We start from the raw sequence: 12258 nt of genomic DNA on the forward strand, positions 1-12258 counted from the left end.
TAGCCCTGCCTCAATCAGGAAGAGATCCCCGGCTGCACGAAGGGGATTTCGGGGGGTAAGGGACCCCCGTTTAGCCGCGGGAGGGCGGCGTTTTAGCAGGGGCACACATGCCCCTGCTAACTATGAGCTCTGAAGCGAGATTTATTCTCGCTTCAGAGTCTCTTTAAGAGGAATTTTAACCAGGTATTGAACTTCATCCCAATCAGTAGCCGATACCCTCTTTTTGAGAAATGGTTACCTTTTCTTGAATAGATCATCAGATATTGTAGTAAAATTCTTCCCACAGTGTGATGTCATGACCATGGCCCTGACTGTTTTCTGTCTGTAACCCTCTTTGTATTGTGGGAAATAACAGCTGTTTCCAACCACCAAGCAAGCAGCATGTCCCTGTGCATAGAGCTCTGTCCCAGTGCTCAAATGGCGCAGAGGAGGGGGATGGGGAAGCTTCTGGATTGCTTAGTGGCTTACCTCTACTTAGGTAAGTATCCATTTGGAACACGTTTTTTTTTCCACTACATGCTCCCTTTAAAAGCACACGTGAAATTAGAGGGATGTGGAGGCTGCCATATTGATTTCCTTTTAAACAATGCAAATTGCCTAGTGTCCTAGTGATCCTCTGCCTCTAATATGTTTAGACAAAGACCCTGAACAAGCATGCAGATCAGATGTTTCTACTTGAGGTCTGACTAAAGTAACTGCATGCTTCTTGAAGGTGTGCAATTCAGACACTAATGATGCCAGAAGGATCCGCAGGACACAGAGCAGGATCATCCACCAGGCAACCTGGGCTGGTGCTTGGGGCCTAGTGGGTGTCAAGGGGCCCCCAGCCACCTTCTCTAACCTCTCTCCATTTCAGCTTACCACAAGGAGGCACCAAGCCTACTACCTTGCATAGGGCCCCATTACATCTTAATCCATCTATGGCAGGATGCAAGGCAACTGGTATTCTTTAAAAGGAATTAAATATGGCAGCCATAATAGCCATATTATGTTCCCTTTAAGGTGACCATACACACTTAAACCTGGTAAACACTTCCAATTTTGATTGCCCAGTTAATGGCTCATTTTACCACCTCCAGATTTTTAAAACTATGAACAAATTGTGTAGGGTAAGCTCTCATACTACATGGGAGTGGTAAAATTGGACAATCAAAATTGTGTGTGTGTACACACCCTTATATTGCCACCCAAAATGGCAACCAGATCGATGCCTCTCTGATCTAGGCGCTGGTGCACACCATTGACACCAAGAGCGCTTCTGAGCACTTTGATAAACGGCTCGATAGATAATTTCCAACATGTCTGATTTCACGCCCGATCGTTTCGCCGCTCGATTCCGCATTGAACACAATGGAAAAATATAAGAAAAACGAGCAGAAGATAAGAGAATCGCCTGCGAATTCAAACAGGGAATCGATCGAGTGGGAAAATCGAGTGGCAAAATTGAGCCATGTATGCCCAGTATTAGATTTTCTGTTAGATTAACCTGCCAGATAGATAAAATCCAACACTCGATTTTCCCGCTCAATCGATTCCCCGCTCGATTTCGGGGGCAATTCTCTTATCTTCCGCTCGTTTTTCTTATCTTTTTTACATTATGTTCAATGCGGAATCGAGGGGCGAAACGATTGGGTGGGCGATCAGACATGTCAGAAATTATTATCTATCGAGTCATCTAAATGGCTCAAAAATGAACCGTGTATTTCCAGCATAACATAAAATTGTATGGTGTGTACCTAGCATTAAGGTGCTCAGCAATGACACAATCTTGATTGTACAATCGTACCAAATCTGTTTAATAGAAGGGTAAACTAAGTGAATTTTCTTTGAATGGCTACTTTAGCTAGTCCTTCCCACGTTGCATAAAAGTGTTAAGATTGTATAGTGCATTCAGAAAGTATTCCCAGCGCATCACTTTTTCCACATTTTCTTATGTTACAGCCTTATTCCAAAATTGATTAAACTCATTTTTTCCTCAGAATTCTACCCACAACACCCCATAATGACAACTGCAATGTATTAAATAAAAAAAAAAAAGAAAACAGAGAAACCACATGTACATAAGTATTCACAGCCTTTTCTCAATACTTTGCCCAAGTATTTTTGAATATAATGCCACAAGCTTGGCACACCTATCCTTGGCCAGTTTCGCTAATTCCTCAAGCTCCATCATGTTATATAGGAAGCGTCAGCACAGCAATTTTAAGACCTTTCCAGAGATGTTCAATTAGAATCAAGTCAGGGCTCTGGCTGGGCCACTCAAGCACATTCACAGAGTTGTCCTGAAGTCTCTCCTTTGAAATCTTGGCTGTGTGCTTAGGGTCTCGTCACCCCAGTTTGAGTTCAAAAGCGATCTGGATCAGGTTTTCATCCAGCATGTGTCTGTACCGCGCTGCAGTCATCCTTCCCTTTATCCTGACTAGTGTCCCAGTTCCTGCCGTTGAAAAACATCCCTACAGCATGATGCTGCCACCACCATGCTTAACTGTAGGGATGGTATTGGCCTGGTGATAAGCACTGCATGGTTTCCTCCAAAATGTGACACCTGGTATTCACATCAGACCAGAGAATCTGGTTTCTCATGGTCTGAGAGTCCTTCAGGTACCTTTTGGCAGACTCCAGACGGGCTGCCATGTGCCTTTTACTAAGGAGTGGCTTCTGTCTGGCCACTCTTCAATACTGGCCTGATTAGTGGGTTGCTGCAGAGATTTTTGTCCTTCTGGAAGGTTCTCCTCTCTCCACAAAGGACCTCTGGAGCTCTGACAAAGTAACCATTGAGTTCTTGTTCACCTCCCTGAATAAAGTCCTTAGTCAGGGAGGTGCTCATTGTGACTTTCAAAAGCAGTAGGAATTTTTCTGTAACATTCCTCAGGTTTGTACCGCAAGACAATCCTGTTTTGGAGGTCTACAGACAATTCCGTTGACTTCATGCTTAGTTTGTACTCTTACATGAACTGTCAACTGTGGGACCTATATATGTGTGTGCCTTACCAAATCACGTTCAATCAACTCAATTTACCACAGGTGAACTTCATCCTTGAGATGTTTCTGCAACTTAACTGATCAGGGGAAACAGGATGCACCTCAGCTCAAGTTTGAGCTTCATGGCAAAGGCTGTGATTTTTCTCAATTTTTTTTTATACATTTGCCAAAACCTTAAAGGAATACTATCGATGTATGCATTTATTTTTAAATGCTGTATGTTGTAGCACACATTAGGGCAAGTACTAGGAGCAATTTGATTCCTTACACAGCTGTTCCGCTCAGCTGTAAAATCCTCCGTCAGTTTTGGCGTCAGTGTTGGATACAAAATGTATCTAATACTGAGCTCCCAGAGGGCTAGACCATGTCTCTGCAAAGGGGAGATGCTATCAACTCCTCAGTTTATAGTTTAATTATCACCTTGCTGAAAGAATCTTGTTGATATGGTGGTAAGGGGTAAGGGCTCTTTTCCACTATGGAATGCGATCGCAATCGCGTTTCAATTTCCACCATGCGATTGCGATTGAGCTACTATACTCATTATAGTACAGCTCAATCGCATACAAAACGCGGCAGGACGACGATTGCGCTTTGACCAAAATCGCATCGCAATCGGATCGCACTAATGGAAATTGCTGCTGCAGTTTCCATTAGTTTAATGTACCTTGCGATTTGCGATCAGAAGCAAATCGCAGGCTAGTGGAAAAAGGCCCTTATGTGTGTTTACTATCTTTGCTTCTCTTGACTGATAAAGATACTAATAATGCTAATTGTAGACAGTGGTCTGCCCCTCTCAGCAGCTTGTAAAGTGGATGCAGCCTGGAGTGAATCACCTCAAGCAGGCAGCCTGACTGAGTGTAAACACAGACTTGTGGTATAGCTAGTTATATTCCAGCAATATTCCAGCTCATTTAGTTACCTGCTACCACCTCAGATCAGCCTATTTCTCCTCATGTCTGCTGCATGCTGTGAGTGACACAGTGAAATATATTTGTGAGCTGTGTGACAGAGTAACCAAGCAGCTCAGGGTGACCCAAACTACTATGAGCTGTGTGAGAAATGAATTTTTAAGCAGGGATAGTGAGAGAGAGACCTGGGTGAATAAATAAAGTGCCCCTAGCACTAGTGGTAATGTGTACACTAATGTAGAGTATTAAAAAAAGTCGTTTCAATCGATAGTACTCCTTTAAGAAACTCCAACCAAGAATTTAACTTTATCCCAATCAGTAGCTTATACCCCCTTTTACATGAGAAATGTATTGCTTTTCACAAACAGACCATCAGGGGGCGCTATATGACTGATATTGTGGTGAAGCTCTGAGGACCGTGGTACTTTTGACAGTTTGCCACAATGTAACAAGGTTCACAGACAGGAAATAGCTGTTTACAGCTGTCTCCAAAAGCCAAAACAGCTAGCAGCAGCTACATAACCTGCCCACAGTAAAAATGTCACCATGTAATAAATGTCAGAATGTAAATCAGTGAGACTAAAGATTTTACAATGAGCAAACACTGACTAAATCATTTATACATAATTATTGTAAAAATGAAGCACTTTTTTTATTACATTATTTTCACTGGAGTTCCTCTTTAAGTAAACTTTTTCATGTTGCCATTATGGGGTGTTGTGTGTAGAATTCTGAGGAAAAAACATGAATAATCAATTTTGTAATAAGACTAACATAAGAAAATGTGAAAAAAGTGATGCACTGTGAATACTTTCCGGATGCACTGTACAATCAAGATTGTATAATTGCTAAGCGTCTTCATGTCCTGAGCACACTTGTGCGCTCCTGTGCATTTTTCAGCAATGTTAAAGACAGAGAAAATTTATATCGCGCTTTTCTCCTGGCGGACTAAGGCCTCTTGCACACTGCAAGCGATTCCGATTCAGATTCCGCTTTTTAATCAGTTTTTACATCCGATTCAGATTCCGATTCGCCGTTTGCTCCCTGCACACTGCAAATCGGAATCTGAATCGGATGTAAAAACAGATTAAAAAGCGGAATCTGAATCACTTGCAGTGTGCAAGAGGCCTCAAAGCGCAAGAGCTGCAGCCACTACGGCACACTTTATAGGCAGTAACAGTGTTAGGGAGTCTTGCTCAAGGTCTCCTACTGAATAGGTGCTGGCTTACTGAATAGGAGGAACTGAGATTCAAACCCTGGTCAACTGTGTCAGAGGCAGAGCCCTTAACCAGTACAGTACCCAAGGCTGATATACCTGTAATACCTTGCTGAAAAATGCCCGGAAGCTCGCAAGTGAGCTCAGACGCCGTATGGTCTCATCATACCTCTGATTGCAGATACTCTTAACAAATTTAGTTAACATTGTATATGAGTGTCATCCAGAAAGTAACAGCCATTTGCTCTCATCTGCCACACCAGGTATTCTTTCTGTAAAATTTAATTTGCATCTGTCAGGTTAACCTCTTCTCTCCCTGCACCGCTTGTCATATGGCTGCAGAATGCCAGTTTGTTCAGCAGAATTAACATGAATCCCCCTTCCCCCCTCCAACCCATTGGTGAGCAGTGTGATACTAACACAACAAAAGAATTATAAACCTTGTAATATTGTAATAAGATCTGATAGATGTTTAAAGGAACACTTAAGCCAGGAATAAAAAAAAAATCAGTTTTACTCACCTGGGGTTTCTACCAGCTCCCTGCAGCTGTCCTGTGCCCTCGCAGTCACTCACTGAGCCTCCGGTCCCCCGCCGACAGCTAGTTCCGTTTTTGCTGACAGGCCTAACCACGCGTATTTTTCTTTGTGTTCCCGTCCGCAATAGCGGCCTGTGCAGGTCGCTATTGAAGACGGGATCATGAATAAGGATATGTTTGGCCAGTCCAGCGCAGGTGCAGAAAGCCTGCTGACTCCATGTCAGCGAAAACTAAACTAGCTGTTGGGGTGGAACGGAGGCTCTGTGACTGCGAGGGCACGGGAGGGCTGCAGGGGGCTGGTAGAAGCGCCAGGCAAGAAAAACTGTTTTTTTTATTCCTGGCTTAAGTGTCCCTTTAAATAAATGGTGATTATGCGGCGTAATAATCAGGAGACACAGCGGATCTAAAAAAAAATAAATGTCCCTAATTGAAAACAGCCGTTAGCCTCTGGACAGCCCTCCTAGTTTAGGTCACAAATGTTACAATCAAACAATGCCTTTTTATTGTTTTGTTTCTTTTAGAATTTATTGTTAAATTGTCCCGCCCCATAAACAAATTAGCCCCTCCTGCCCTGAAATAAAATTTCAGTTTGTACATATTGCACAGTGTTATCGAGTCACAATTCAGTGTTAGTAACAAGTAAAAGAACAAAAAAAAAATCAAAAAAAAAAAAATCACAAGATTATAAATTCAGCTGCTTGGTTTTCCGATGACCCCGACCAACACAGAGGCAACAAGAACCAGCTCGGCCTCCTTCCTCTTAGGTGACCACAATAATCTCTCCCCCCCTCCCCCGTCATTTTCTTTCCTCCAGTGTGTCTACTTACAAACATTCAGTGTGAATACAGGTTATCAAACTATACAGCGTTTTACCCAGCAGGGGGCGGCCTCTCGTCCAGTGGTCTGCAGGCCCGGTTTGGCACAGACATGAAGTTTAATTTCACCAGTCTTCCCGCTGTGAATACATGATTCCTTCTCTTCTATTTTTTTTTCTGGTTTTGAAGGTCGGAAATCCCGCTGAGACAAATTTATACTTTCTCTGGTAAAGTCGCGAGGGTACCGAGACACAGGTAGGCAGCAAAATGAACTTTTACGCTAACTCCCCCTCCCCCCAACACTGAGAAAGACGAATGCCAGTGAACGTACGAGATAACAGAATACACAGAGGAATTTGTATGTCTCACAATACGCCCCCCCGTCAGGGAGGCACTTGTACACAGCGGTTAAAGCGGACCTGAACTCAGAACTTCCTATCTGCTCTAAACGATACGCAACAGCATAATAACCATTATAGAAAAATATTTCTTTGTTACAGCTTACAGAACTCCTGCAATAAATCTGCAGTGTGTCTACTTCCTGCTGTCATGGAAGCAGACAAAAGGGTTAACATCTTGTGTTTACATATTAGCTGCGTCTGCCGAGGACTGGCAAATTTCTGTGCTGACACAGCAGAGTGCTCAAATTACACTTGTGATTAGTCACAGATGAGAGGGAATTAGGCAGGCTCTTCTCTCTAAAAACACACAGGGTGCATTTCTCTGTTTTCCTTGTGTCCTGTGCAAGAGTTCAGGTCCTCTTTAATTAGCATTTTGCGATGAGGATGAGACGATTCCCCTTGCAGCACACTAACACCCCCGTAAAGTAGGGGGGATGGGTACTTATTGCACTTATTGAGCCAATGAGCAGCGATGTTTGCTAACTGGGGATTATCTCTCCTGCTAACTAGTCTTATTGCTGAAGAACCGAACAGCAGTGTTAGGTCTCAGGGGTTCTTCTTCGAGGAAGACCGGTCGGCATTTTGGTGGTCCGAGGCAAGAGTGTCAAGTTTCACATCCAGTGTCAGACTAACGTCCCTGGCGGGGTGCCCTCCGATGAGCGATCTCCTTGTGCCCGACTACCCACGGCAGCCTTGCTGTACAAGTCCTCATCCACGTACTCTGAGAAGTGCCTGATTGGTGGGGTGAGCATGGTGGGCACGAGGAGGCCGGTGATAAAATGCAGGGTGGTCGGAGGATGCCATATTGGTGGGTGGGGGGAGCAAGCAGTGCAAATCGCAGTGATAAGTGGTATAGCGTGACAAAGATTGGATGGTGGTGATGCATCGTGGGAAGGAAGAATTTGAACATGAAGGGGGGGGGGGTATTGGGGGACGTTTGGGTGGGCATTGTGAATTCAAAAAGCAAGATCAGTAGAGATTAAAGCAGCAGCATAAAAGTAAAGCAGAGGAAGGGGAAATAAAGGATAAAAATGGACAACAAAATTAATTGTTTTTTTAAGAGGATAGAAGATTAATAATATGTATAAAATGCAGCAGAAGGAGAAGAATGAGTGTCAAATGGAGATCAGTGTTTGAAAACAGAGTTGAAGAGAGGAAAAAGAAAACCAGAAATAATCATTAGAGATTCACAAAGCAGCCCAGGCAAAGGAAGCACTTAAGGGGCCACTAATCGCAAAAAAAAACAACCTGTAAAATTTAAAATATATGAAAACACAAAAAATGTACATTTCCCCCAGAGTAAAATGTGCTATATAATACTTGTCTCCTATGTTGCTGTCACTTACAGTAGGTAGTAGAAATCTGACAGAACTGACATGTTTTGGACTAGCCCATATCCTCATGGGGGATTCTCAGAGTTTTCTTTACTTTCAAAAGCACTTTGTGAACGACAGTTGCTCAGCCCAACTGCCAGAATAGTGTGCAAATAGGTATGGGGGGGGGGCAGCCTGTGCTTTTAAAAAAAAATAAAAATGAAATACTGAGTATCCCCCATGAGGAGATGAACTAGTAAAAAACTGTCAGTTCTGTCAGATTTCTACTACCTACTGTAAGTGACAGAAACGTAGGAGAAAAGTAATTTATATGTCATTTTACTCTGGAAGAAACATACTTCTTAGTTGTGGGTGTTTACATGAATTTAAATTTTATAATTTTTTTGTGATAGTGGTCCAGTTAAAGGACAAGTCCATCCCTCCTGTCAAAATTCCATCTTAACATTTACTAATTTAAATAATTTTTTTTCCTTAAAATAATATTTAAAAAAAAAGTGATTACATATATATATATACACACTTTAGAAAATACTTTTTGCACGTTAAATGTTAGCAGTGCTGATCAGTGCCATTGATGTCTCTCGACTCAGCAGATTCTAGTGATGTGAGTGACAACGCCCCTCCCTTTCCCCGCCTCTCTGCTTAGATATGATTGATCTGTTTGCACAGCCAGCTGTAATGTAGACTACAAGTATTTAATGTAGCAGATGGTAATGAAAGTGGCGTCATGGAGGCGGAGCCCATTGTGACTGTTTTATAGCTACTGAAGAAATGGGCAGAGTAGCGAGGTGGGCGTTATCATTTGCGCATGGGTCAGTAGAGTATTTCGTACCTGCCATGCAGAGGGGCCCCACCGAAGCTGATAGAGTGTGGAAGTGGGGATCCAGTCTGATAGTGTCCCTCATGATATTCCGGGCGATAGTATCTCTGGTACTGCATGTGGGAGGGGATAGGGCCCCTTTGAATCCCACCTGGGGCGGTTGAGTTGCGCAGGTACCAGTCTCGGAGCCCCTCCAGTGCCAGAGCTTTGTGTACATTCCTCTCCATGGTCTCGGGTGGAGGAGCCCGGGGCTGACTCCGAGATCGGGGGCCTTGATGAGAGCCTTGGGGGGCGGAGCGCTGATGGAAGCCATCAGAATGCCAGGGCTGCTGGAAATGACCAACGTCAGTCAACTGAGGGCCACACGATTTGTTCCGAGGTACATTTCTACGCTGTTGAGTCTCCGCCCGACTCCGAAGAGCCGGACTGCCCATATAACCCTCGAAATAGCCATCCCGCCGAGAATAATGGCTGCTACCATCTGGCTCTGCCCACCAGGGGGAGTCCGGTTCCACCCAGTAGTGGTTCTCTGATTCCACCCACCCCCGTGTCTGTTGTTGCTGCTGTTGTTGCTGCTGGCGTTCCATGTAATAATCGATCAGTATTTCTTCGTATGGGAGCCGGGCGTTGGTATTCGGCGTTCGGGGGTCCGGAGATCTTGCCCCTCGCTGTTGGTGGTGAGGAGGCGTCGGGCCAGTCTGAGGACGGTCACTCAGGGCTTCTGAACTTTTGAAGGAAGGTTTTCCCTGGGCCTCGGTGGCCGGTGGTCTCTCTATCAGGGCTTCGGAGCTGTTACTTCTCCGATTCCGAGAGGAATGAGTGTTTGTGCGCTCACTGGGAAAGCCCACTTGTGAGTCCTGACTGCCTGTCCACTGCTTCTGCGACAGCCCTGAGCCCTCCGACCTGGAAAGAGAAGAACATCACAGTTGGTTCGGTTGGAAGAAAACTTTAAATTTTTTTTTTTTTTTAGCAAACTCGAACTTAAAGAGAACCCGAGGTGTGTTTAAAGAATGTTATCTGCATACAGAGGCTGGATCTGCCTATACAGCCCAGCCTCTGTTGCTATCCCAAACCCCACTAAAGTCCCCCTGCACTCTGCAATCCCTCATAAATCACAGCCATGCTGTGAGGCTGTGTTTACATCTGTAGTGCCAGTCTCAGCTGCTCCCCCGCCTCCTACATAGCTCCGGTCCCTGCCCCCGTCCCTTCCCTCCATTCAGCAGGGAGGGAAGGGATGCAGGCGGGGACTGGAGTTCTGCAGGAGGCGGGGAGAGCAGCAGACTGACACTATAGAGATAAACACAGCCAGCTCTGACAAGCTGTTTGTCAGCAGCGTGGCTGTGATTTATGAGGGATTGCAGCATGCAGGGGGACCTTAGGGGGGTTTGGGATAGCAACAGAGGCTGGACTGTATAGGCAGATCCAGCCTCTGTATGCAGATAATATTCTTCAAACCCACCTCGGGTTCTCTTTAAACAGACCTGAACTGAAAATCGCATGAGATAATCTTACTAATATTGTAAATGCGGAAGTTTGGATGTTTGTTACTCAATCACCCAACAATGGCTGAACAGATTTGAATGAAATTTGGCACACACATAGTACATTACCTGGAATAACAAAGGTTAATTTTTATCCCCATAACCTGGGTGGGCGGAGACAAATACAAATTTCACTGGGAAAATGTAAACTGCAGCCATTCTTACACTGGTAATGTTCCCAAACTCAGCACAGTTGGTCACTGGGTGACTGGGATCAATATTCAGAAAAGTGGGTGGAGCCTACAAAAGCTAATCACAGTTCACCTATTGATTTTCGAGGGGAATATTTAATTGCTGCCCTTCTTGCACGGTTAATGACACAAGCCTCAAACCTGGTACAGTTGGTCATTGGGTGACTGGGTTTCAAATTCAGAAAAGGGGGTAGAGCCACAGCCAATCGGATTGGTTTCATTTCAATGCAAATTATTGATGCCAAAGACCGCAAATCTCACAAACTAGGTAATTGAGTAATTGTGTGTTAGAGTTAGAAAAAGTGGGTGTAGCCAACACCAGCCAAATACATACCCGGGCAACGCCGGGCCAACAGCTAGTTAATTCTATGCATAGTACGGATGATAATTAGAACATAATTAACATGAAAATAAGTCTCATTTTTATTTTTAGTTTAACAGCTTCAACTTTAAGATTGCATCAGACTGGCAAGGTTGTTATTTAGAATCCACTCTCTGCCTTAAAGCACACAGAACACTTTTTATTTATTTTTATTTTTTTTAAAAACAAACCTCCCCATAAGAGAGGTTCATAATTTTGTATGCCATTGAGGCTGCAGGTGTCGAGGGAGCACCATTATTTATGCATAGAGTGCTGATCCTCTGGCCTGGATCCTCCATCTTCTTCTTCCGTTCGCAGCTTGTGTGGGAATATGTATTTCTCAGTGGGGTCATGCGCGCACGCCACACTGCTTGCTGGGAGATGCAGTCCAGTTAGATACAAGTACACTGTACTCACATCTAATTGGACTACATCTCCCAGTGTGCATCACAGCGTGCATGACTCCACTGAAAAGTACAAATTCCCACACAACCTGCAGATGGGAGAAGAAGATGGAGGATCCAGAATGGGGCGGGGCCCAGAGGATCAGCAGCCCACAGGTACCGTAAGTAATGTTGCTCCCCCGAACCCCAGTGGCACACAACAATACAAAAAGTAAAAAAACTGTGCTCACTGCACTTTAAGCTGAAAGAGAAGTAATGACTCAGAACTTTCCTGCACTTAAAGTGAACCTGAAGTGAGAGGAATATGGAGGTAGCTAGTGTTGAGCCGAAATTTTCGAAATTTCGCGTTACTATAATTACGCATGCAAAATTTGCTATTACGATGCGAAATTATGGTAGCGTAATTGCCATTAAAATCGTAATTGAAAATACCGTAAGCGTAATTTTCAATGCGTAATTTCGTGTTTCGTTCATAACGTAATTTCGCGTTAAACCATAACGTAATTTCGCGTTAAACCATAACGTAATTTCGCATTTCTTCGTAATTTCGCGAATTTCGTAATTACTTGTTAGCAGGGTTGCTCGCGAATTTTCGCCAAAGGCATTTTCGTCTGCATGGCGAATTTTGATGCAAAATATCACTACATGGCGAATTTTATATGCGAAATAGCATTCCGTAACGCGAAAACGACACGAAAATTAACGCCTACAGTAATATGAACTATTGCGAAATTACGTTATGTAACTAC

The 12258-nt window shown here is 44.0% G+C and overlaps 1 protein-coding gene across 6 annotated transcripts in view; it reads right to left on the minus strand.

Annotated features, from left to right (window-relative positions):
• Nucleotides 1-4559: 4559 nt before the first annotated feature.
• Nucleotides 4560-12258, minus strand: part of CCDC120 (coiled-coil domain containing 120) — an 84099-nt gene continuing 76400 nt past the window's right edge. For 5 of the 6 annotated variants that reach the window (XM_068248801.1, XM_068248799.1, XM_068248803.1 and 2 more), the window contains 2 exons: nt 9025-9915; nt 6126-7590 (listed from right to left, as the gene is read on the minus strand). In XM_068248801.1, coding sequence (XP_068104902.1) covers nt 7482-7590; nt 9025-9915 — 1000 coding nt within the window. In that variant the 3' untranslated portion in view covers nt 6126-7481. Of the gene's footprint in view, nt 4622-6125; nt 7591-9024; nt 9916-12258 lie in introns of those variants that run through there. The other variant, XM_068248804.1, reaches the window with a different exon arrangement.

Source organism: Hyperolius riggenbachi, chromosome 8 (genome assembly GCF_040937935.1).
Source record: "Hyperolius riggenbachi isolate aHypRig1 chromosome 8, aHypRig1.pri, whole genome shotgun sequence".
NCBI classification, from domain to species: domain Eukaryota; kingdom Metazoa; phylum Chordata; class Amphibia; order Anura; family Hyperoliidae; genus Hyperolius; species Hyperolius riggenbachi.